This window comes from Spea bombifrons, chromosome 6, assembly GCF_027358695.1.
Source record: "Spea bombifrons isolate aSpeBom1 chromosome 6, aSpeBom1.2.pri, whole genome shotgun sequence".
Lineage (NCBI taxonomy): Eukaryota > Metazoa > Chordata > Amphibia > Anura > Pelobatidae > Spea > Spea bombifrons.
In genome coordinates, this window is record NC_071092.1 from 5440001 (window position 1) to 5466858 (window position 26858).

A 26858-nucleotide genomic window follows, 5' to 3' on the forward strand; every position below is an offset into this window, starting at 1 on the left:
TTTTTTAAATATGTTCTCCAAGTAACAATGTCTCACAGTTCCAGTAGATGTCCTGATCCTGGAATCAGGGATAGGCAAAGTCCGTACGAGGACGCCAGGGTCCGTGGCGAGGTTTGTGAAGGTCCATAGAACATCATTATATTGTCCACCACGGACGCCAGTAGATGTCCACCATGAGCAGTATTGGGATATGCCTGGGATTTAAACATCTACAACTCAACATGAGGGAATCAGATGTTTCTTACATTTTATGCAAAGCAGGTCCCGTAACATTCTAATCTGATTTCTACAACCTCATTCAAAAAATCCCACATTTGTCTGAGCCTCCTGAGATGTCTAACGCATGCATGAGAAGCTGAGGTTTACTCGTTTAAATGTTATTATCGTCTAATCCGTAACCAAGGGTAACAGATTTTAAGTGCTTTAAGAATGCATCTCTTATCTTTTGTAACCCATATTTACAGAGGTCCGTTAAAAGCACCGGCCATTCAGAATGAGCAATTATCCAGAATTTCCCCAATAAACCGCACCTCTAGAAAACGGCCAAAGTGCCAATCAAAATAGAAGCAAAATATTTTTAAAAAGGACGGTAAGTGCGGTATTTACTATTACACAAGCCTTGTCAGCATGTGAAGGAATGAACCAAGCGAATGAAGCCATTAATAGAATCTTCATTTGCCTTCTATTGTTTAAAGACGTTATGTGTTCTATTTTAAGTAGTCTCCATTTCTCACCTTGACAGGTGCCTATTATGTTCTTGAATAATCTTTAGGAATTTGCTGAAAGATGGTTACTAAACAAGCTTGGACGATATATAAAGGCTGGGAAGAAAGAAAATGAACCAGAAGACCAAGAAAGAGCATTTTCAACACATACTGATAAGGCGCACGCCAAGAAAAGGGCCGGTGGGGCTGAATTACCCTGCGAAATGGTGAGAGACGGACAGAAAGAGATGTCAGATTTTCCTTTCTCCAAGATTTGGAAAAAGGGATCTGGAAATCCTCCTCAATCCAGACTAGAATCCGCTACAAACATTGCGTCACGGAATCTTGGAGACATCACCAGGCAGTCTACAATGCCAAAGGATCAGAAGACGCCTACTTCTTCCAGGTTTCCTCCAATTTCTATGAGTTTGCATAAACCAAGGAAGACTAAGGTGTCCTTCCTACCATCTAATCGATCATTCACTCAGCAAAGACGACTCTCCGTCCCAGAGGAGACCCTGAATCCCCCACCTAAGTCAATGTTAAAGAAACGTTACTCAGTCGCTACAGAATACAATGTATCTACAGATGAAGGCACCCTGCTTGATAACCCAGCTTTATGGAACTTTCCTTGGGAGAGAGAATTATACTTCCCACCGATTATCAGCGACGGGGCGCTGGTCTTTCTTGATGAAGATGGTTCTCTTCCACCGATGCTCCGCAGGCTAAAGAGTCCGGACCCCTACACCTATAGCCAAGAATTCAAGCAAGCGCTCCTTGATCTTAGGATGAGGCCAGTGTCTTAGCATGGAACCATTACTGAGAAGATGAACAGTACTGCTAAGGCAAGACGTATCGGCACCAACCAGTGGTATTGTCAGTCCATGGTGCCTACATTCCTATCTATGAGAAGAAGACTTTCTGATATTATGTCACAATTGACCCCATTCTTGACTGGCGCCTCCTTAACTTCTACCGATCAGAATGAAACAAAACAAAGTATTAGCAGAGACTTAAAGCACTTTCAGTAATGGTAGAAAAGTGCTAATTTTTGTTTATGTTTGAAAACAAAGTTTTACAAAAAGAAAAACACAAAGTATGAACTTCTTATTATTTGCAACATGTTTACATTCGTTGAGTAACAAATTCTTTCCAAAATTAATAAAATTGTAGCTCAAACGCATTCCGTGTTCTTTGAATTTTTTGTATGGGAAATGGTATTTTTTGACTGTTTATTAGTAAAGGGTTAAAGGGCGAGAGGTGCTCCTGTGGGGTTTGTGCTATGTTTACAAAGCAAAGTTATGGGGCAAACATTCTACGGGGGTAACAAGGACCATGAAAGCCAAAGGAATGGTCCTGCTCGGAGTTTTTTGTGCTAAAGAACCTCTGAGAAGGCTGGACCAATGGCAGCTTGTTGGTAGGACTTTTTGAAGTCTGGGGCAATAAGTGTGGCTGATGGTTCTACGATGGGGGGAAACAGCCCCCCAACAGCCCCCAAGAACCAGCCTTGCAGAGTCTGTCCCCCTACTTTGGGTTGTGCCTCCTATCTCCAGTAGGGTTGCCAAATTCAAATCAGAATTTGATTGGCCTTGATGAACCCTAAAAGTAATAGCCTCCAGCCCCCCAGCTGAAGTACCACGCACCCACCCATCCATTTGCCACATTCTTACGTCATCAAACTCACAAGGTCTTTCACTCTGAAATTGAAGGCTAAATACAAAAACATCAACCAACATCTCCTTCCATAAGGGAAAAAAAGAAGAATATTGACCCAGAACGCAATCACTAAACATGTTCATTCTCAATCTATTCACAAACATGAATTCCCGCGATCATACGACCTGCTTCACTGCAGAAACGCACTTATTAAATCCAGACATTAGGTCGTATTGAAGAAATTATTCTGCATTAATGTGAAGATGTACATTTTTTAATGACTATTTCTTCTCAAAGCAGGAACTTTTATCCCTCGAGTCCCATACCTACCTGGCTGAAGTACGGAGCTCGATGTGCTTTGCCCCGTTTGTTCCCTACATTTTGTGTAAAACATCTCAGTTTTAGGTCTGATAAGTTTTTTACCGTATTTCCAATACCCTCAGCAGGAAAAGAACTAGATGGGCTGAATGCTTCTATAACTATAATAATAATCTATAATTCTATCTTTCTATAAAATCAATGCAATAATCCAAAGGCTAGAAGTAGAATTATTATTTTGTACAATTTTAATCATTTTAAACTAAAGAAAGTCCAATTTCCTTCCTTTGCAGGCTTATTATTTGTAAGAAACCTTTTGTGTCTCGAGTAAAGCTGCCGCTCTAGGAAACTCCAAAAAACATACGCGGGAGCTTTTCAGAGAAACATACGAAACCAGTTTTTTTACCTTTTTTTTTTTTTGTTAATCACAAAAATGTGCATGTTTCAAAAAAAAAAAAAAAGGAGGTGGGGGTAGGGTACACCGAGCTCTGATTTCATGCAGATCCTAAAAAATGATTTGTAACATTACGAACAGACGTTTTAAGGGATCGCATGGCGGTGTTTGGAATATTGAGTACGCAACAATTCTAAAGAAAAACAAAAAAAACAATAGAAAATGCTCAATAATGGGTTAGTATAGGAAATGCGGAGAGGTTGATTTAAGGCGTGTTGGGAGTTGGGTATATGAGGGCAAAAAATAATTTAAGCAGAATTCTCCAGACTCGGAAGCTCAGTGCTCTCGTTTCTTGTATCAGAGACGGAGCGACTCGCAGACAGACGCTGAAAACCGACCCTTAATGTTTTCTCTGGAATTTACAGTCGATGGGTTTTTCATGAGCGGCAGCTAATGCTCGTGGCAAAAAAACTTCTAACATCACTCAACCCTAGCCAAATGTTCCAATGCTGACCGCAAGCTTCTCCCCGACCTGGAAACTCCTTTAGGACCTCAGTGGAGAAGGATGGAGAGAAAAGACAGGGAAGGAAGCCAAAGTGAGTGACCTGGAACAAAGAGATCTCTTGGAAATTTTCTTCTTTGTTTGTCAGGGGGGGGGGAATTTAAACAAAATACCAAAAAAAAAAACCAGTGGGACTTTGGACGAAGCCAAAAAGTTGTCACAGACTTGGAAGGTTCTACCCCATCTCCTGGAGGCCCGTCACTGGAAGACGTTCTCTTATCTTGGGAGTTTCTTGTTTTTTGTCTGCGTTTTAGTTTAATTGGCAGCGATTTCAACTGGAATTCTTCTTTTAAAAAACTTTGGCTTGTCTTTGGCTTCTTGCAGACTAGTTTGGACTGGCTCATAAGTACATCTTAAGTTGGAAGCAAGAGACCCTGCAGAGGACGAGGCTTTGTTTGGAGGTGGTGGGCTTAGCCGTGCAAGATGCTTGCGTTCTGGATCTTGATGGTTGGCTTGGTTGGGCTGTTAAGAGGATGCCAGTTGCCCCAGGACTGGAGACCACAAACAGAAGCCTGCAGGGCTGAATTAGTGGAAACGGTGGTGTTTGCCAAGGTGTTAGCGCTTCACAAGGACAGTTACAGTGTCTACAATTACTTGCCTTGGCAATATGACTCTGATCTCTTCTACTCTGCCGAGATCGAGCTGGTTTGTGACCAAGGCTGGGGGAGCATGCTTGAGGTCCCTTCTGGTTCCAGGCTCAATGTATCAGGACTGGGCTATTTCCCCTGCCATTCCTACACTGTGATGGAAAACAACTCTTATTACTTCTTCTTAAGGTAACGACTGACCTGTTCTCTCCTCTATGTCATGACGAATATCCCCTTTAAGGCGTCCTCCCAAGCCAGGGCTAATTGTCTACCAGGTCACTTGAGTTTGGTCTATCACTCAGCATGGTGTTGTCTTTGGGTCTCCATTAGTTTCTTCGTTAGTGTCCCGAGCACCCGTAGGGCTGATAAAAGCTGAGCCACACGGGAATCTCTGGCGACCAATGCATCTCTTGCTATAATGTATCTACAAGTAACCAGGTTGTCCGTGAATCCAACCAGGTCAGTTAGCCTGACGTGACCCTGGTGGAGATCGGCCCCCATCCCACTATTATTGCATTTAGAAGGGGCTGATGATAGGATATATACTTTATCCGTGGGGGCCACAGACTGCCTATTCTAGTTTTATTATGTCATATGGCCAATGGGAAATTGGATGGGGCAAATGTCATCGTGGGGGCAAATGATTAAATAATCCAGATAGAATTTGGAAATCTCAGTTAATCAAAGTTACTCCATCCGGCTTTCTCAAACTTTCTCCGCTCATTTGGTGGGGAGGAACTCAATCGTTGAAATGTTTAAAGAATTCACCATAAAGATCATTCCTAGAAATGCTGAACGGTATAATTACTTAATCATGTAAAATTCTTACTCATTCATCATTTTTCTGGGAATGCTTATTTGTCATGTGACACAAAAGCAGTCACTGATAAGCTGTTGCTATAGAAACCAAAAACAAGTTTCTGTGGTTTTTGTGTGAATAAACTTTAATAGAAAGTACGCAATGACAAATCTGCTAAATTTTATTTGCTTAATACGGCAGAAAATGCATATTTTTTTCTTGCTTTAGGACCCCCCTAAATGTTTTTATTTGGGGGAACGATAAACCTAGGCTGAATCATGGCAGTCATGGCTACCCCCATTGCTTCAGGCCCTTCCAGTGCGATGAAGAACTACAAAGGGGTTAAACCAGGTCAGGAATGGAGAAATATCAGCGTTCTCCTTAAATAAATTAAGTATAAAGTTAGTTGTCAGGAATAAACTTTTAGAAGCCGTTGCTCCCTTGAGCAGCACGTTAACCCGTTAACGTCTGGAGTGCTCGGCTTCCGAAGACAGTAGTAAAGATACATAATAACTATTTATAGATCTTCCTTGTGCTAATTTTATACGATTTAGACTATTTTGTTTTTGGTTAATTTTGGGTACAAAGACAATGACAAAATTCTAGGGAAACCAACATTTTTTGTTCTACCGGTATTTAGAACAGTACGAAAAGAAATGCATGAAGAATATGCTAAATCTATTCCTTTACTATACTACGGTGTGCAAACACGCTTTAATAATACAAATTACTCCAATTTTTACATGTAAAGATATGAGATATCTACATTATATGTCATTATTTAGGGTATCTGGAGAAAGTGGGCATGGCTATGAATGCAAAATAGCCATGTGATCATTTAGACACACCTCCTGCAGTTAAAGACATGCCCCTGAGGTTCCAGGACTTTGGAAGCTGAAAAGAAAATGTGTCTAATATTTAAGGAGAGATTTCACAATAATGATCATAATAATTGGCCATGCTATTGTGTTCATATTTCACTGGCTGTGGATTAGCAGCAAAAACCTCTTTCCCGCTTATGTTTCCTGCATCACTAAGAGTCGGATGACTTACATCTTTGGATGGAGTATTAAAGGGTTAATGGTTTGGGATATACACATTTTAAAACTCAGGATTCAGGATATGTTCATTTTAAAAGAAATTGCCCCCTCATCCCCGGTGCACATATGGTTGATGTTGACAGTAACATAACACGCCATGTCCATGGGGGGGGGAGATTTGGGGGGCTCATTAAGGTCATCTTTTCACTTTTCGTCCCAGTACAGGGAGCCCAGTGGACGGAGATGAGGTCATAAAGTCTAAATGTATACATTTAACGAGCTGTGTCTAGTACATTTTCTTTATGGCAGACGAGTAACTAATAATGTTGGAGGAAGCACCGGTTTTAAGATCCAGGACGAGAATTTTTATTTTTGATACAAATCTGCATAGTTAACCTAAAATTACTATGGGAAAAAAATAAGCTCAGGGTCCGACCATGAGCAGAAATAAATAATGAAATACCCTTCCCTTGTGATTAAAAGTTTATGGGAAAAAATTGAGGCTAAACAGGTACCAGGGCACCTGGGAGTGATACCATGGATGTCTCGTGCACACTGAGGTCCTACGCACATCGGGGGTCTACGGTGGCTACATGGCTGCCTGGGCCCTAAGGGGAACCCAGCGGTCTGCCTCTCATCAACCTCCTGAACATGTATAGAAGAGTAATTTGGTGACCAAAATACAGCCCTCTTCCCAACCACCAGGAGAGACAAAGGTGAAGATGTTGATGTAGAGACGAGAAGGACGACGACCTTGGAGGACCCCAACTCTAATGCAAACTCTCCTTTTAGTAAACAATCCCTGTCGTAAAGTAGCTGAAAGGTTGCGCTGAACCAATGAAGTGAATTAAGGTGAAGAAGAAGCAGCAGCATTCAGAACGGTGGATGAAAGAGTAACAAGTAGCAAAACAATGGAGGAGATGGACGGTCCTCAGCGGGTGGCGATGGGATTGATGATGGTGGATGTAGGGCTGGATTTTATCGTCTGGTTTCTGAGACTACTTAATATTTGTCTGTAATCATGGTTTGGATGTCTCTTCTTTTTATAAACTTCCAAGAAAAAGAAAACTCCCTGTTGAGATATAATACGGTATCCAAGGTCCAAGCTATTAGGATATTGCCTTTGGATGTTCCTGGAGGCACCGCTATGGACACGCAGCCACTTACCGGTACATCCACCTTTCCGACTTCTCCATTTCGTCAGAACATCTAAGAACAGCCTGAACGCATGGACCTGAACGAGACTTTCCAGCCGGTAGCCTGAACAGCAACTACCAGGACTCACAGCCAAGGGCAGGATTCATTATGGTCAGGAGTCCAATGATGAAATGATGAAAAAAAATGCGAACAAAAAGATGTATAAAGGCAGTAAGAAGATATAGAGACAAATAACAAAGATGGGTAGCTCAGGGACGTTCATCGGAATTCTTGTGGTCAGTTGCTGCTTCTACTCACTGGAAAAATAAAGTTTAAGATAACATGAAATGTTCAGCTTTAGATGGAAATTATTGCAAAATTATAATTTTGTTTGCCAAAATAGAATAGAAGTTGTGTTTTAAAGGAATATGGACTTTTTAATTGTTGGAAAATGGAAGCGGGGTAAGTCTGATCCTCACAAGAAGCGGAGGATGGGCAACAAAAGCAAATAGCCGGGAATTCACTCACATTCTGACGAGCAAACGTTAAATTCAAATGACATTGTTCGCCTTCATTTTTTAAATCAATACTTAGGATCAAAGTTAAGACAATGAATCGGAGTAAATGGGTGATAAATCCCTTTGGAATGCGGCATAATCCGCCTGCCAGCGCTGGAGGGTGCACACGGCAGAAGCTTTGTCCTCATGGACAGGCAGTAATCCCTCGGAGGTGCAAGCAGTCCGCTGGACGAAAACCTCACGGGATCAGCAGACCGGCAGAACCGTTCACCTGACGGCGCGGAGAGAGGCATCATCACAGCTGCCAAGTGTCCTCTTTAGGAGAAATAGACCCTTTTTCCTCCCCTGATGCCCCTCTTTTCTAGGAGCTCGGAATGTTTGCTGGGTATGAGGGGATCGCAGGGTTCTACAGCCCTAAAAACACTGATAACGTTTATAGAAACAGCAGGGAATGGTTTTATAAATTAAACTGTGCACATGCAATCCATTATTCTGATACTCGATAAATATTCTGATGCGCAGTACTTGGCTTTCTCCTTGGTTCGCGTTCCCTTCATTATATTACATTTGCTATCAGTCAGATCTTTCTTTGGAAAAAGAATCTGAAGGAGGTTCTGATCGTCTCCCTCCAGGGATCCTAAAGAGTTACAGGTTGATATAAAACACATTTAGTAACTTATTACATCTGTGCACAAAAGCCAGTGTGTATGTGTGTGCGTACGTGTGTGTGTGTGTATGTGTGTGTGTATGTGTGTGAGTGTGTGTGTGTGTGTGCATACGTGTGTGTGTGTGAGTGTGTGTGCATATGTGTGTGTATGTGTGTGAGTGTGTGTGTGTGTGCATACGTGTGTGTGTGTGAGTGTGTGTGCATATGTGTGTGTATGTGTGTGAGTGTGTGTGTGTGCATACATGTGTGCGTATGTGTGTGTGTGTGCATACGTGTGTATGTGTGTGAGTGTGTGTGTGTGTGCATACGTGTGTGTGTGTGTGTGTGCGTACGTGTGTGCATGTGTTTGAGTCTGTATGTGTGTGCATACGTGTGTGTGTGTGTGTGTGTGCATACGTGTGTGTGTGTGAGTGTGTGTGTGCATACGTGTGTGTAAGTGTGTGTGTATGTGTGTGCGCGTACGTGTGTGTGTGTATGTGTGTGTGTATGTGTGTGTGCGCGTACGTGTTTTTTATCTGAATAGAGGATTTTGTGCCGGAGTAGATGTAAAGGTTCAATGAGCAGAAGTTGGAGAAGCCAAGAAATATCAGGAAACAAAACTAGGGCATGTAGACCTGGCCGGCACAGGGAGAGACGAGAAATGGAAAAAAAAGAAGAAATGCTAAGAAAAAGCAGCAACGAGGGTGGCTTACAAACCTCAAAACCCTCGGACTGATGGAAGGTTGGCAGAAACATGTTTGTAAGATTGTTACAGAATATGAACTTTTTAGCCTTAATTATTGCGCCTTAATGGAGACTCGGCCAACACTGTTATCATTAAGAGCTGAGGTCATTAAATTAATGTCTGCTACATCTTTCTCACGCAGGATGGACGAGAATTACAATCTCCTCCCGCATGGGGTTAATTTTCAGGATGCCATCTTCCCAGACACCCCAGAGAACCACAGAACGTTTGCCAGTCTCTTCCAGTTCTCCAACTGTTCTCCTGGAGTTGAGCCTCAAATCTACACTCCGGACTGGGAAGCCCAAGAGGACCACAGGGTGAGGTTCAAGACAGGTTAAAGACAGGTGCCACCGCTTTGGTTAACCAGCTAGACATCATAATTATCCGCAATGTGCTGTAGAACCATGTAGGAAATATCTGAGATACCTTTCTGGCTATAAATAGTGTGATGTGGTTCTCCTTTACCTCTTTTTTGTATCTGTTCTAGAACACAAGATATATCCAAGGACAGGCAAATATAGAACTTGAATTGTCCTAGGCAAACGTTCTGGAGATACAATTCACCAGTAGCCAGAAAGCGGAGTATCTAGCTTTGGTTTCTCCTAAAATATAGGATTTGATGGCAGATAAGAACCATTTTCCTCCAGTAACACATACTATTCTTTAAATGTCTTCCACAGCTGCTCTGTAGCACAGTCCAGAAGGCTCTTCTGGAGGAGGAGGAGCGGGTGAAGACATTATCCCAAAAGGTCCGGATCCTGGAGAAAGCCAACGGACACCTGCGAGAAAAAGTGAAGAACCTCAAACGTTCTCTGCGTCAGGCTAACGTGGAGAGTAAGAGAGAAGCCTTGCTGGCCAAGCGGCTACTGGCCAAAGAGAAGGGTCTAGAAGAAGAAGACCCCAATACAGACAATCACAAGAAGAACCAAGCCAGAACCGCCCAAAAATCCACTGGAAACATGATGGATTAGTCGAGTGCCTGTGGCAGGAATATGTATCGCTAGTATTTAAGGGTTGAAAATAGAGCTTTTCGGGCAACAAAGTGTCTGATAAAGGGGACACGGTTCTGATAAACGCTTATCTTTGTATGTAAAGATATCGTAGTCTCTTTTACATAAGATTCTAGCAATTATATATTTTGGAGGGGCAGTAGATTGTCAAGGATTTTGCTACATTATATCCGCATCTTCATTAAGACTCCCAGTAGAACTCGGAACTATATTTTTTCTGTAAGATCTAGAATTTGGATGTCTTTTTTTTTTAATAGAATAAATGGCATAGGAGTAGATTGAACAGACATTAAAGGAACTTCTACAAACATACGAAAGATTCACTTATGAAAAAAAATATATATTTTTTTCTTCTGGCACATAAAATGTTAATACGAATTATTTCGTTTTAGGATTCTATAGCCTACAGGAAACCAAATATTTCGTAAACATTTTTTAAATATTTCAGAAAATATTTCAGGTAGGTTTCTAGAAAAAATAGTTCTTGAGTAACACGAAGAAGAATTTCCCGGAGAAATTACTGGTAGTCGACACGTTAAAAAAAAATAAAAAAGTTTTAATTGAATAAAAGCATTATATTATATTTTTTTCTGGGTAGTGTCATATTATTACACTTACTGACTAACTAAACTAACTAATGTTATTCTTTTATTCTATTTTTTTCTTGACATTTTTTTGTCTGTTAATGGAAAATCGAAATACCTTTTTAGAAACAAAACATGAATTTAAATAACGTATTGCATATTGTAGCGTTTCAGACGGTTGCTATAGGGATGTAAACAAAGTGTTAAAATAAACGTTCCGGAATTGACTTCATTTGTTTCTCTTTTCTTGTTATTAAGATTAAAGGACATTTCTCCAGATACAGGGTGGTCTCCTTTGTAAAGATTGTGAAAGCAAGCAATTGACCGTTCCATTTGGGCATGAAACATCCAAAAAAAGGGTTCTGGACAATGTATCAATTTGGGATAACAGAAGAAATATGCATATAGTCATCCTACCCCCCAAAAAACGATGGAGGCTTTAGCTAAAGGTGATTAAAATATCATAAATATATATATATATAAATAATACAGCTTTCAGGACCTCTGAGATGTCTTCAGTTTAATTTTCTGAATTTCTGTTAAAATTGAACACCAGGGCAAATCGTTATTTATGTATCAAATCGCTATTCTCATCATCTTTGATGGAAACCTCTCTGTTTTTGCAAGACTTTAGTGTCAATTCCCCTATTCAATCCCCAGAATTATCTTGGTTAAATAATCAGTGCTGGTTTGATGACTTTTTGAATTCTAGAATCCCCCTGCGACGGGAGAGGAAAAGCCCTCTTGGCTCTGGGGGTCCTGCGTTAATAAGAGGGGGGGGTCACAGCTGGCGACGATGGAAGTCACAGTAAGTGGCAGGGATTCCCTTCAACCATAAATAATTTAGCGGGTCAGCAATTCGGGCTTCGACTTTCCGTTCCAGAAGGCTGATGACGTCCTAAGAAGAAGGGGCATTCTCTAACTATATCTATCCAATGATACTCAATGTATTAAAGGTGCCGTTCTACCCACTCTTCTGAATTTAAATTTTTTTAACTAAATAAAAAATTTATAACATAATTCCTAAACATAGCCATGAAATAATTTGTTATTTATGTAAAACCTTGCTTCATTCACACTTGTCATGTGACATAAAAACAGCTAGATTTTACTAGCATGTTCTCTATCACAGTTTTGTTTAGTTACAAAATCTCAACCAAAAAAATTCATTCATTTCCATTTTACTTGTCATAGACTAAGATGTTACCTGCAAACATTTTATTATTAATAATTGATATTGATAATAATAATAATAAATATAAGGGAAAGTTGTGTAGATCTCTTGGGCGCTGCATGGGTTAAGGTGACGTCCCAGCCTGTGGCGAGCACGAAGTTGTATCTCATCTTACGCAGCAATGAATATACGTTCCAGATGTGAAGGACTTCAGGGGTTCATATTTACAGGGCCGGCCGAAGACTAAACGCCGCCTGGGGCGAAGTTTAAAACGCCGCCCCCCCCCGGGGGGGGCGGTCGGCGGCGGCATTTTAAACTTCGCCGACGCGAAGATCTACGATCCCCCCCGGTACTTACCTTTAAACAGTCCTGCGGCGAGTCTCCCTGCTCTGCCACGGTGCCGGCTTGTAATGCTGAGCGCCGGAAATTGACGTCACTTCCGGCGCTCTGCATTACAAGCCGGCACCGGGACCGAACAGGGAGACTCGCCGCAGAGGAGAGAGAGAGAGAGAGGGGCGCCAAGCGGGTAAGCGAAAACCACTCGGTGCCCCTCTCTCTCTCCTCCGCTTCAAAAAAAAAAAAAAAAAAAAAGCGCTTGGGGCGGCAAAGTGCCGCCCCTTCTAAAGTGCCGCCTGGGGCAATTGCCCCAGTCTGCCCCATTATAGGGCCGGCCCTGCATATTTATTATGTTTGTCATGGAGCACAGAGGACTGGATGATTTGATCTTTTTGCTGGATGAGCAGCCACCCTAAAACCAATTAATGAATCCTCGGTGATTTCATCTTCGGAGACACATTTTGGATGCGTTGCAGTTTGAGATACAAGAAGTATTTGTACTTAGAGCAAGATGTGCATCCCCTAAAGCCCTCCGTATACCCCGAGGCATTGTATTACAGTATGTTCTGAACTTACATAATTAGAAACAAATAAGACTGAATTGGAATCAGTCGAGAGAGAGAGAGAGCGAGTGAGAGAAGAGAGAGAAAAGAGAGAGAGAGAGAGAGAGAGAGAATGAAAGAGAGTGAGACAGATTATCCATATACCTTGAGTCATTATATTACAGTTTGTTCTGAACTTTCATAAATTGAAAAAAACAAGACTGAATTGTAAACAGTCTTGTATTGTTTCTTATACATGATGGAGAGGGTGAGAGAGAGAAGGAAAAAAAGGGAGTGAATGAAAGAGGGGGAGAATGAAAGCAGAAAAGAAGGTGAGAATGAGAGAAAATGAAAGAGAGACAGAAAGTGAAAGAGAGAAAGAAAGAGGGGGGATAAAAAGAAGGTCAGTGGTCTAAAGTGTCTGGTTTTCATTTTTGATAAACATAGACAAATATTATAGTTTAGATAAATCACAGAGCACGTTACAGTCTGTAATGTCAAATGTGCGCAAAATTAATATTAAAAAAAATATGGCAAAGAAAAAGAATATTAGGTACGTCGACGATGTACACAGACAGGGTAGCAGAAAATGGACAATAACTACAATAAAATACGGATCATGAAGGAACACAGAAAACAATTTGGTTTTTTTTCCATCTTGGTTACCTGCGTGTCAGAGTTTTAGTGAATAGACCCAATTTAAAGAGAAAAATAACCAACCCAATTTTCATTTAAAAACACAATTCATAAATGAGACAAATGACAACAATTCAAGGAATAAACATTATTTATACATGTATGTACATATACAAAGAACGCATCTCCAGCAACCCTTTCACCACCCAAGACGTCTTTAGCACAATGAAGTGCAAAGCAACTCTGCAGAAACATTATCAGCACAAGAACAAGCATTTACATTTTTTATTTTTTTTTTTTATCAATCACTTTATTTTTTCTTATTATTTTGAAAAATCCTCATTAAACATGCTGAAACATAAAAAAACACAGGGATCTAGAACCAGGCATTGACTGTAAATAGGAGATCGTGTGGAGTCCGTAAAAAATCCTTTCACACAACAGAAGTTTCCAAAATTGATAAGAAATTGTGGACGCCCTTACATTTTTAATTGCCACAAAAATTTAATAAAAATGTGTGTGCTGCTCGGTAATTTTAAACAGCTCAATAGTTCTATTTGTAAGATTTTTTTAACCTAAATAGAATTTTGAAAAATGCCATATATGGAATAAAAAAGAAAAAAATAAGAGTCAGGTTGAAATGTATCTGGAAATATTTACTTTTTTTTTCAAAACTATAAATAGAACGCAGATTTTAACTTCTTTTAATAATTCTAATATATATATTTTTTTAATTGATTTATGGAAACGATAGTTTCTTTTTTTCCGTGATACATGTTTATATGAAAATACACTAACTAAATTTCTCGGTTTGTTTCAGAAATTAAGGCTTTTTGGAAAAACAAAATAATTATTTGTAAAGAAAAATGTACCGGTAGTTATTACCATCCGGAGATCTGGGTGGCAACGGTAATATTGGGGAATTAGGAATATTATACACGTAGAGCACTTATCATAGAGGCTTAGAGGGACATTTATCAAAAATGAAAAATAAGTCCCGGTTATTTAAATTTCTAATTTTGAGAAATAATATACTTTGAATTATTATTCAATCACTGAACATCAAGATACAGAGTGAGCTTTTGCACAGCTACAGTTCATCTGTGTGTATCGGAATTCCAAATGTCAGTTTGTAGGACCTAGTGCTACGACGTCCTTAAAGTCAGCCTCACTGATGCAAACATTATAGGAAGTAGAAGAAAAGCCCAGATTCTGCATGGCTTCCCCAATTAGTACAATTTACACCTTGATAAATCCCAATAAAGATTGCATTTCTGTAAGTTTATCCAACAAGAATTTTTTGAGCTATAGCTCCGGCTCCATTTATTCCCAAAATTGTATTTTAGATCGTTTCCTAACAAATAAGAATTCCAGGGTCCGACTGTAAATATCTATCCCAAAACAGATTACTAAATATCGATAACCTGACCAAAAAAAACAAAAAACAAAACAGAAATTCCATTTTAAACACCCGTCACATTACTTGGACAAAATCCACGCTTAATTAAGGAAGGCCATCCCATGTACGATAAGGAACTTGCTTAGGACAACTACATCAATTAACCCCTTACTGCAAAAAAAGTGCATTTTTTGCCATGACCTGAAATAATTCCCGTTTACAAATCCTTAAATTCTTTGGCCCGTCTCTTCGGAATCAGTATATTTCGCCGTTCTTCATGGCTGCATCATATACTAATTTTTCAAACACGGAATCCGCCGCTAATGGCAATAAACTGAATGATCCATCATGTCGACTACATACAGCGCCTGTTAAAAAGATTTAAAAATGGCACCTTGGGACTATTTTCTTTACCAGTCTCCAGCAGAGCTAGCTGAAGACCTTAAGTCATCCTACTCACCGGACCACCTTGTGTATACTGGTTAATACTGGTTGATCAAGTAGATAGGTAGACGTTGGAACTACACATGGGTGCCGAAATTCCGTAAAGAACGTTTTAAATCCCACTTCTAACACCAAAAAACAAACTTCTCAAAAGCCGTAGACCTCCAGAACGCTTTGCATTGTGCCAAGTGAGCTCTCGTCATGTTTACTCTTACCATGTACTGCCATAAACCACACCATGTCTGAAAGTTGGGTAATCCTGAGGCCCGGAAGAACAAGAATCGTCTCAACGTCAACACACAGTCCCCCGTGAGATTGTGGAGCCCTTCATTCACAAGCTGCTTTTTTCAGATTTTTTTTAATAAAAAAAAACGCTATTACGCATCGTCCGGTGCTTGAAGATGGTGAACCTTCTGCAACCAAGAATGTTGGAGAGTCCTCTGGCCACCCAGGAATCGTTAATAAAAAAAAAACGTTTCCCCCTTTCAATACCGGTGACAAGAGTCCGCACTGTGCAGCCTATGGCTGGAAGCCGGAAAAAAATAAAAAAATCATAATAATAATAATAACAAAGAGCAGCAAGAGCTTTTATGAACGCAATTCTTCACTGTAATACGGAAAAAAATTAAAACACTCCCAACCCCCACAGATCATAAACGAGCAGGCAACATGTTACAAAATAACAAGAAGGGTAGCCTTTAAACTTCACGCTCTTCCCACCAGGCCGACGTTTTATTATATAGGAGCATATAATAATTTAAGGTTGCTAAACAAAGTAAGCGAAGGCCTGCTCTTCCACCTTTCCATTCCCTGTCTTCCCTCACCCTCCCCACCCCCGTGGTTTCATTGGTATGGCCCATTCTTGCTCTCACAAGCCGCGAGGCCAGGGTTTCGAGGTCCGCACCTCCAACGATACAGTATCCCAGAGACAAATATTTCACAGGACATTAGACCCTGTTCGACTGGGGGCAAGGGTGGGTGCTGTAACTCAACGAGTTGTTCTCCATGGACTTCTGACTATAGCAGTCTTGGCAGCTCTCATGATGGGAACCTACCAAAGAAAAAAAGAAAAGACATTAGAATTTTTTTTAAAAAAAATTTGATTAAAGAGTATTGAGGATCGGTGGATATCTGGGAATTATATTATATTTTTTTCAATTAGAAAAAAAAAATTTAAAAAAATGTGAAAAAAAAAATATTAGACAGAAAAATATCCCCACGGGCTACTGGATCCAAATGATTTTTTTTTTTTCTTTAAAGGTGCATTTCGCTATTTAAAATCTCACTATCCTAAAAACACGTATTTTTTGCCTAATCATTTTCGACAATCTCATAAAAATGTAAAAATTTGGTTAAATAATCCAAGATTTTCCATTAAAAAAATAATTTTCCCGGCATGCAGACGAAGAACCATATTGAAAATAAAAAAAACGATGTATGATGGAAGCTCCGGGTTTACCAACACTACTCAAGGGCACAAATAAAAAAAATACTTCTCCATCATAAATTCCTGAAATGTTTGGCCGGCAGATTAAATTAGGAAAAATTTATATGCGCCAAAAATGATCATAAACACAGAAATGGAAGCCAGATGTGGCCAGTAATTTGACAGCTTAACGGGCTTTTGATCCGGTGCTTTTATATTATGCAGACAACAGAAAGAACACAAAGAAATGGTTCAAATGGTTATATTGACTCCCAAAAGGGGCAAGCGGTCACAGGTTAACCCCTTCATTGCAAGGAATACCCAGAGCGCCCCATAGTTTTCCCATTAGGATGATGCTTATGGCCGTAAAATTAACCATGTAAATTCCCCTAATGATGTAATATCTCCTGGTGAGGACATTAGTGCATAACAGGGGTGCGAGTTGTGCAAGGGTGTTAGAGTGAGTGTGCGCTCTAGTGCGTCTGCTAGTTACTGGGGAGAGGCACTCGGTTGTGGTCGTGGAAGAGGTTAGCTCAGGACAGCTGCTGAGTAAGCATAAATATCTATAGCTGCGATTACATATTCACTCATTTTACAGAATTTCAAACTAAATTCGTCTTCTATGTCACCTCGTTTGGATTGAGGCTAAACCGATACTCCCGCTGGAGGAAAACTCCACCCCGACCTTACATTCCGATCCATATTCATGGGAAGCTCCGTACACGATGGATCACACGATGGATCACACGATGCATCACACTCCAAAGCTTTTGTCTTATTTAAGATGGTTTTGCAAATATATAAGTAAGGAATTGGGCATCAAAAACGTTCGGGTAACTGAAATCTACTGGGTTTAATGCCCTTTGGGTACGTGCATTCACTACCCTCCAAATGTTTGGGGTAATGTCAAAATCTCCTTGTTTTTGAAAGAAAAGCACATTTTGTAGATTAAAAGGGGTTAATGTTGTAAATGACTATTGTAGCTGGAAACGGCTGAGTTTTAATGGAATCTCTTCATAGACGTACAGAGGCCCTTTATCACTCCCATCACTCCTGTGTTCCAATGGCCCTTTATCACTCCCATCACTCCTGTGTTCCAACGGCCCTTTATCACTCCCATCACTCCTGTGTTCCAATGGCCCTTTATCACTCCCATCACTCCTGTGTTCCAACGGCCCTTTATCACTCCCATCACTCCTGCGTTCCAATGGCCCTTTATCACTCCCATCACTCCTGTGTTCCAACGGCCCTTTATCACTCCCATCACTCCTGTGTTCCAATGGCCCTTTATCACTCCCATCACTCCTGTGTTCCAATGGCCCTTTATCACTCCCATCACTCCTGTGTTCCAATGGCCCTTTATCACTCCCATCACTCCTGTGTTCCAATGGCCCTTTATCACTCCCATCACTCCTGTGTTCCAATGGCACGTTGTGTTCGCTGATCCAAGTTTAAGTTTAAAAGGCTAATTGATCGTTAGAAACCCTTTTGCAATTATGTTACAGTCAGAAATGTCCTCGTTTCCATGGAAACAGCTGCGTGACCCCAAACTTTTGAAGTGTAGTGTATATGTGAGCGTGTGTTCAAGTAACTTTCACTGCTTTGCAATATGGAAAAACGTAATGTTCAGACAGGAATGTATACACCGAAACGCTGACTTCCGGCTTTTTTATCTCACCGTGGTTCTCTCCGGGCGTTAGAAGGTTCCCGTGGCACGGGCTGGTGGGAGTAGTCTGTCCAGGTCCTTCTTGGCTCGTACCCAGCTGCAGCTTGCGCATGTGCCGCACCACGGCCGTGGCATTGAAGGCTTGCTGCGTAGGAGAGATACACAGAGATAAAGCATCGGGCGGCCCGGAAAGCACCGCGGGTGACAGCGGGGAAATGGATACTCGATCCGGCCGAATCTCTTCCATAACACCACCCCGAGTCCGGCAGGAGTATATCGCTCATTTCTCTCATATTTTTACCCCTTAAAAAAGATGAACTGGAAATTGAATTGCGTTTAGTAAATGTATCCCTAATTTGATTATTATGAAAAGAATCTGTTTCCGTGGAAACAATCTCGAAAAAGAATAGTTAAGCAGACATAAAAGCGTCAGCGCGTATCGGAATCAAAGCTCTTTTGTTATTTTTTTTACCCGGTTTTTGCTCCAGGGACCCCATACTGTGCCCCAGGCGTGGAGGTCGCGCATGCACACTTAAAACACCGACCGTACCTGCGCTTACCCGCCCAGGGTGTGATAATTGCCCCGGATAATTGTGCAGAATAATGCTGAAGGGGAGGGTGGGGACCGTATTAATGCAGACATATTGGATTTATCTGCAGGCAAAATATTTCAACATCATATAAAAACTTTTCTGTTCAAAATACGGCCCCATTCGGCCCCCGTCTAGTCTGCCAGTTTCTCCTGCTGTAAAGACTCAAACCTTAATCAGTCGTTGGTCTCGTCTTAGATTCAGGAGCCGTATGTCTATCCCATGCATGTTTAATACCCTCACTGTATTACCCTCTACCACTTCTGTTGGGAGGCTAATCCACTTATCTACTACCCCCTCAGCAAGGGTGTTTCAAACGTGGCATTAATCATAAATCATAATTTATTCTGTGCAACCAAGCACTGATACATTTGAGGGTTTTATTCCAGATTATTTTTATTATTTTATTTTATTTGTTAAAAACTCAAAAACTACAAAAAAAAGCAACATGAAGCAAGCGGTGTAAGCACAGCGCCCCCCGATGGTTATAGGGGGGTAACAGCAGTGATACTTTTCCTACAAGGATTTCTGTTATTATTTCTATAGCGCCGTCATATTCCGCGTCGCTGTACAACGGGAATAAAACTTACTTTCCATCTGCTTTTTGCAAAATTCTTTCTGATCTGCTCGCTGACGGATTCGTGAATATTCTTATCCAGAGCCGTGTCTCCGGCGATCCTAAAGGGAGAAATAAGAAATAAAACAGGCAGATCATTAGCCTCCGCTATGTGAAGCCTCATCAGGCCCTTTTTATTTAATGCTTTTAATGTATTTTTTTAAATTTCAATAATAATAATAATTAAAAAAAATAGTAAGTTATTTGCGTAAGCAATAAGGAGAGCGTTTAGTGGCATTTAGTGGCAAAACCAGAATAGCTAATTTAATAATTTAATTTATATATATATATTTTTTTTTTAATATACACAGATTTAAAGAGATTTAAAGGTACGGATTTTGGAATGTGACGGATCAATCATCTCGGCACAGAATGTTGGATGTTATCCGGTAAGGATTTACAAGCAGCTTTTAAAGATTTTATATATAATCCGTAGAGATTGAACGCTACGCTGTTATTCCCCCCCCTCTAATCTGCTTTGGTCCCGGACCGGCTCTTACCACGGGTGCTGCAGGGCTTGGTCACAGGTGTAGCGTTTGTTGGGGTCTTTCTCCATCAAATGCTGGATGAAATCTTTCGCTGGGGGTTCAATAGGAAATTCTTTTCACATTTACCGTTTGGTTATCGAGCCTCGATCAAACTTTTAACAGAGTTATCCAAGAAACAAGAAACGAACCCCCCGTGAGTAATTATTAAAGGAATGGAGTCAAACGGCAAATATACGTAAAGCGAGAAAGGGGGACCCCAGGGATAACCCCCAACTCCCAACAACGGTCATGCTGGTACCTGAATCAGAAATATCATCCCAGTACGGAGAGTCAAACTCATACTCAGCCTTCAGGATCTGTTCAAAGAGCTTGGCATCGTTTTCGTCGTAGAACGGGGGGTAACCGCAGAGCCTGGGGGGAGAACAAGAGAATGCAAAGCATGAAGCAACAGCGCCCAAACCCATCGGGTTTTATTAAGTAGACCGTGGCTTTTTAAGGTGGGCTTCAGTAAAATTTCATGGTATTGGCTTAATATACAGAATCGGCATTGGCCTGGGTTGGCCTTTCTTAATTCACGCTTCAACTCAACACAGTGAACAGAACAGATCTCCATCAAGTTCCTTTTTGCCCTTTCAGGCCAACCGTCAACCAGTCGATACACGCTTACTGGAAACCAGTATAGAAAACACCTTCGCTCAACAGCATACTGCCCCATTCTTTCACTTTTTACAAGTTTTAATACATTCCGTTAGATATGTTAATTCATACGCTGCCTTCTCCGACAACCCATTCCGTGCCTCTGCTTTCCCATCTCCTTTTCCTCCAATCTTTCTTCTCCGCTGCTCTGCTCGGCCTCTGACTTCGCTTCTCCGTCTTCGTTCTTCTTTCCTCTTCGGAGCGCTTCCGCAACAGGTCATAGTCTCCACACACTTCACTGGGACAATCTCTCCTCAGAATAGAGGAACGGAGGAGAGGTCGTCCCCATGGTGTGTGCAGGGGCTCAGCCGTGTTGCCGAAGTCCTCTCGAGAGAAGAAAACAGCCGGAGGAGCAAAGACTCCAGAGCAGAGGAGAAGCAGAAGCGGAGATGGAGAAGCAGGGAAGCGGTTGCCGGGGAAGGTAGGGAGAGAGCGAGTGAGTAAAAACGACCAATTTCTGGAATTTTGTTCCAGAAAATAAGGCCTCCAGATTTCAACCAAACTGAAAGGGCAGGAAGAAAAAATTTGTTGTCCAAAAAACGTACGGACCAAAAACAAAAAATGCGTCTGAATCGTTTTTGGTCCACTTAAGTCTACTTAATGTGAACAAAAATAGTGTTAAAATCATCCTTTCCCAGCCCCACTTTTATAAATTCAAAATCTGTGGCGCAGAGGACGGAAAATTGGCCTAAAACTCCCACGTTTGCGGCTACTGCTGCCCACCCCGCGTCCCGTTCAGCTGTCCCTCCAGAAACTGGAAACTGCTTACAGAATGTAGGCAATGACGCCAATGGACCAGCAGTCAACAGCTTTGCTGTAAGGTTTCTGCGCCAACACTTCTGGAGCTGCAGGAAAAGAATAATTCAGACAAAAAAAGTGTTACTTTGGAAAAAGGGTCATCACCTATAGATGTTAATGACATATTTCAGCAAGCCGCGGGGTCACCAAAACGTTCTAGACCTCAAGGTTCCCTCCAAAGTCTTAAAACGTAACTATATCTTACGCTATAAACATTGTTTCACTAAAATGTAACCAGATCTTTAATCAGCTCTGGAATGGATACAGAGATATCTATTTTATGTGCGAGACGTTAATCCAAAAATAATGAGTTAGTTCCATGAATTACCAACATATCCAGGCGTCCCGCAGGCTGTTGACATCACGCTTCCCGACCCTTCGATTTTTGACAACCCAAAATCACTGATCATAATTTTCGAGTCTTCGTCCAGACTGTAATAAAGCAGGTTCTCCGGCTGAAAAACACAAGATGAATGCGGACGGGTGAGAGGAGATCGAGACGCCCGCCATCCGTGCCGAGATACGGGCGGCTACAGGGTACTGGTTGGATAAGCCACAAGCACTTAGTAAATCGAGCCCCTTCACAAACTGTATGTTTTATGTGAATAGTCGTCAGTTTGGGGGATATATTTTTGCCATTCATGGTAGGAACTATTACATTTTGTCAGCTTATGGGGCACGGAATTCACCTTTAGGTCCCTGTGGACGATGCCCATGTCGTGCAGGTATTTGACGGCGTCCAGTATTTGCCGGATGAGCTGGCTGGCGTCTTTTTCCGTGTAGAAACCCTTTTCCACGATCCGATCGAAAAGCTCACCCCCCGACACGCTGCGGGAACGGGAAAACAGTACGTCAGCTTTCACGCCGCGTGCTGAGCCGTGAGACAGACATTTCCACCACCTCCTACCGCAGGCCGACGCGCGCTACACCTCCGACGGAGTGCCAACAACCCCTCAGCCATCCAACGTCCCCTTTCGTAGCCGCGCGGGAACGATTTACCCGCATGCCGAGCATGTCCAGGGAGGCAGTGGCATATTCTGCTCCCCCCTGCTGTGTAAGAGGGTGCCAATTGCCCCTTTGGGCGACCACAACTGCTCCCAGCCAATAAACACTATGATGGCTGCACCTGGGGCTGCTCGTCTTGGGATATGATGTCATATCCTGACGCCCAGCCGTAAACATGGTTGGGAGCGGGGTGGCTGGCGGCACTGCCCTAGATCAAGCGTACAGCAATGCTGATGGTAAATACGCCACTGCCGGCAGGTAGAAGAGCAAAAGTAGATTTAAATCTAGACTTAAGTAAAGCGCCCTTTTTTTTTATTAAATGTTTGCAGATGAATACTTTATCTGATTGACTCCGCTCCTAAAACATTACTACACCCTACAGATTATTCCCCCTCTAGCGGCCAGGGCTTGGTATTTTCTGCTGTGACAGAGGAATACCAGCAGGGGGCAGCAGCAGACCACCCCGTACTCTCCTCCTCGTCTTTGCGGATCATGGCATCGGAAGACGCGATCTGTTCACTTACAGCTGCATGATGAGGTACAGGTGACTCCGGTTCTCGTAAATGTCCTCCAGCGACACGATATTTGCGTGTTTGATCCTCACGATAAAAAAACGTAAAAGATGAAACATTAGTGTTTGAAGTTTTATACATTTTTTTCAATGTTTTCCGTATTATATCTATTTCAACAACTTTACGTTAACCAGAACATCAGAGGGACAGGCACACGGCTCCTGAATCTAAGACGGGACCAACGACTGATTAAGGTTGGAGTCTTTACAGCAGGAGAAACGGGCAGACTAGACGGGGGCCGAATGGGGCCGATCTGCTCTTGCTCCTATAAACATATGAATACCGCGTTGGTTACCTAAACATATAGAGGTCTGGCTGTATATCTTCCCCCGGGTGCCGCTAATTGACAGAAAAAGCTAATGAAGTTTTTATATATTTTTTTTAAGGAGGGTTCTGGGAGCGGAGACGCCGTTAACCCTTCGCAGGTATTAAAACGCTGGATGACAGGAATCCGCCGCAGAGGATGTTTTAATGAAAGCCGCCGCGCTTCTGAGTCACGGATCTTCGCCAGAGAGAGTTGTCGTTTCTGCCTGCTGCCCACGTAGGAGAACGTTGGAAAGAGAAAGGGAGGAGCGGGGAAAAAAGGACAGAATAATGGCGTGTAGGTGTAAGGAGGGCTAGAGAATACAAAACGTAGAAAGTCAGGGCCAGATACACAATGCCCACGCCAACCAAGTCACCCGGCTGCAGGGGCTGAATCAAAGAACGTAGGCGTCAGGGCTGTACATTAGAGACACGGGGTCTGCCCTCACGCCACAAAAATCATGAGTATGAGTATGAGTTCTCGCTCTGTAAGCGGACAAACACCCCAACTCTTTATCATACTGCCTATGGGAAAGAATAGAGTGACTCGGTCTTAATCACCCAGCTGGACATCCTGACTAATGAAAGCCCATGGAGGAGCTGAAGTCATTAGCATTGCCATAAAGCATCAGCTCGTGTGGTGTTTGAGGGGTACTGGTTGTACCCCTCTAATATCCGCCTTGAAAGTCAGAGAGGGCTATAATAAAAAAAGATGAGCCGGATAGAAATGTCTAGTAAGATAAACGGGGGGGTGGGCGTCAGGGGCAGACCACGGAGAGGGGGGCGGCAGGGGCAAACCACCGGCTAAGAGGGAAGAAAATCCTTCCAAATCCCTGCATTACGGGGAATCAGAGAGTCATTTGTGCAATTCCTCTGCTTTGGTAAATGAGGGATTTCTTAATCATCCGCAGTTATAGATAAGTGAAGGGTCCTGGGCCCTGGACAAGGAAGCGGGATTAAAAGAGACAGACAGGGAGAGAGACCAAGAGAGAGAGAGACCGAGAGAAACAGAGAAAGAGAGCAAGAGAGAAAGGGAGAGAGAGCGAGAGATACACAGGGAGACAGAGAGAGAGACAGAGAGAGAGCGCGAGAGAGAGAGGGGACGCTGTACAGATGTTAGTTATTCTCGCAGGGTATGAGAATTCGGGGTTTTCACCGGATTCCCAGCGGCGGATCGGACGCGGCACCCAGGCTGGGCAGATCCTAACGAGTTCTTTTCCGTACGCCCAACTTTTCACTTCTGGCATCAATTCTGACAAGAATTCTGACTTAAACGTTTGACCTATACATTATCCAGGGCCGGCTCTGCTCTCTGCAGGAGAAACTCACTTGCGTCGGCCCCTTAATAACGTCCAGTTAAGCCATCGAGTTAAAAAGGTTTCTTCTCAACTTACCTATAACTCGCCAAATAAACCCCGGGGTCACTAATACCAGAGCAGATCGGCCTTGATTATACGATTACCATGGTAACCTGCAAACTGCCGGGAGCCGCGGGTCTACAGAGGTTATTTAAAGCGTAGGATAGCAGCTATTATTTGGATCCGTAACACTCAACTATTTAAGCACATCTTTAATCCAGATTCCTCTGTTACTAGAACCATCTCTACCGAGAGGCTGATCTCCTTCTTCTTACCCAAATCTTATTCTGTAATTTACGTCCCAGTAACATTCTATACATTAGCATTTGTTTTCTCGCCTCTAGATGTAGAGAAGGTAACACGAGTGCCTTACAGCTGAAGCCGAGGCTCCGCGGGGGCCGGACTTACTTCCTCAGTACAGCGATTTCATTTTCAATGCTGGTCTCCTTCCCTTCCAGCGCTTTTTTCGGAATGCACTTTATCGCCACCAACTTCTGCGTCGTCTTCTCCTCGGCGAGAACTACCTCGGAAAACGCCCCCCTGCGGAAACATGGCGGTCACAGAGATTAACCTCCCATTCACTTACACCACAGAAAATGGGGGGGGAAGCTTTTTTACCCCTAAAAATATAAAATTCCTAATTAAGCAGATCTGTCACTTTACACAAATATTGTACTTTGTCATTCAATTTGCTAAATAAACCCTCTTTATAGGAATGAGAGCAGTCGCTTTAACTTCCTGTTTGGAGCAGTCGCTTTAACTTCCTGTTTGGAGCAGTCGCTTTAACTTCCTGTTCCCAGAATCTGCACGATAATTCCACCCCACTGAGCGAACTCTCCCCTATTGTTAAGTTGCTGACTGTTATTCGTTAGTTCAGGGAGCCGATAGGAAGCGGGAAGGCAGAGAAAGTTATCAAATAATCCGAATTTTGCTACAATTATCAGCTTCCTTGGGGTAAAAGAGTCCCTTTTGAGGAAGAGACATCTCTAAAACTACCCGTATGACACGAAATACACGAGATATAGATTTCTTACAAATAAATGTAGTTTTACTGTAATAGTGCATATATATACATACATACATATATACACACACATTATATATATATATATATACACATACATACATACATACCCACACATATATACACACACACTCGAAAGGTGGTCCTGGCTGCCAAATATTATATTAGAGGCCAGTAAATGAATTAGAGGAACGGTATACAGTATTACCGATATCATACAGTATGTAATCATTACTAATTAACAGCGCGGCGCTTGTGAACATGAAATATGCTGACGGTACGAAGCTGGATTCCTATATATAGAAATGATTCTAATCTAATTCTCTCCATCTGTATCACCGCCGCTGGGCATTGGCGCGTCACTCATCCGATTGGGCATCTCGTCACGTGAAGGCGATTCTGTGGACGCCCAAGAATCGTGGAACTGTCCAAACAGATTTTGGCCGGAGTGAGTAGGACGCCCCATAGTTTTTGATGCTTCATATAGTTGTTAAGTTATATATACACTCACACATATACACAGACACACACTAACACCTAAAAGTTTGGGGTCACTCAGCTGTTTTCATGGAAAACAAGGACATTTCTGGCTGTAACATAATTACAAAGGGGTTTTCTAACCATCAATTAGCCTTTTAAACTTAAACTTGGATCAGCAAACACAACGTGCCATTGGGACACAGGAGTGATGGGAGTGATAAAGGGCCATTGGGACACAGGAGTGATGGGAGTGATAAAGGGCCATTGGGACACAGGAGTGATGGGAGTGATAAAGGGCCATTGGAACACAGGAGTGATGGGAGTGATAAAGGGCCATTGGAACACAGGAGTGATGGGAGTGATAAAGGGCCATTGGGACACAGGAGTGATGGGAGTGATAAAGGGCCATTGGAACACAGGAGTGATGGGAGTGATAAAGGGCCATTGGAACACAGGAGTGATGGGAGTGATAAAGGGCCTCTGTGCGCCTATGAAGAGATTCCATTAAAAATCAGCCGTTTCCAGCTACAATAGTCATTTTACAACATTAACCCCGTCTGCGCTGGATTTCTGATCCTTTTCATGGTATTTTAATGCACAAAATG

The 26858-nt window shown here is 42.2% G+C and overlaps 2 protein-coding genes across 3 annotated transcripts in view; one reads left to right on the forward strand and one right to left on the reverse strand.

The window, feature by feature from the left end:
• Positions 1-3143: 3143 nt before the first annotated feature.
• On the forward strand, positions 3144-10360 carry LOC128500819 (coiled-coil domain-containing protein 3-like). The gene is made up of 3 exons (XM_053470103.1): positions 3144-4410; positions 9249-9423; positions 9787-10360. The coding sequence occupies exons 1-3, from the start codon at positions 4058-4060 to the stop codon at positions 10075-10077; spliced, it is 819 nt and encodes a 272-aa protein (XP_053326078.1). The 5' UTR covers positions 3144-4057; the 3' UTR covers positions 10078-10360.
• Positions 10361-15793: 5433 nt separating this feature from the next.
• CAMK1 (calcium/calmodulin dependent protein kinase I) overlaps positions 15794-26858 on the reverse strand; it is a 35216-nt gene continuing 24151 nt past the window's right edge. For both annotated transcript variants that reach the window (XM_053470100.1, XM_053470101.1), the window contains exons 3-12: positions 25158-25289; positions 23041-23115; positions 22201-22339; positions 21840-21966; positions 21483-21558; positions 20316-20428; positions 20030-20108; positions 19504-19591; positions 18336-18468; positions 15794-16282 (exon numbers count right to left, since the gene is read on the reverse strand). In XM_053470100.1, coding sequence (XP_053326075.1) covers positions 16179-16282; positions 18336-18468; positions 19504-19591; positions 20030-20108; positions 20316-20428; positions 21483-21558; positions 21840-21966; positions 22201-22339; positions 23041-23115; positions 25158-25289 — 1066 coding nt within the window. In that variant the 3' untranslated portion in view covers positions 15794-16178. The remainder of the gene's footprint in view (positions 16283-18335; positions 18469-19503; positions 19592-20029; positions 20109-20315; positions 20429-21482; positions 21559-21839; positions 21967-22200; positions 22340-23040; positions 23116-25157; positions 25290-26858) is intronic.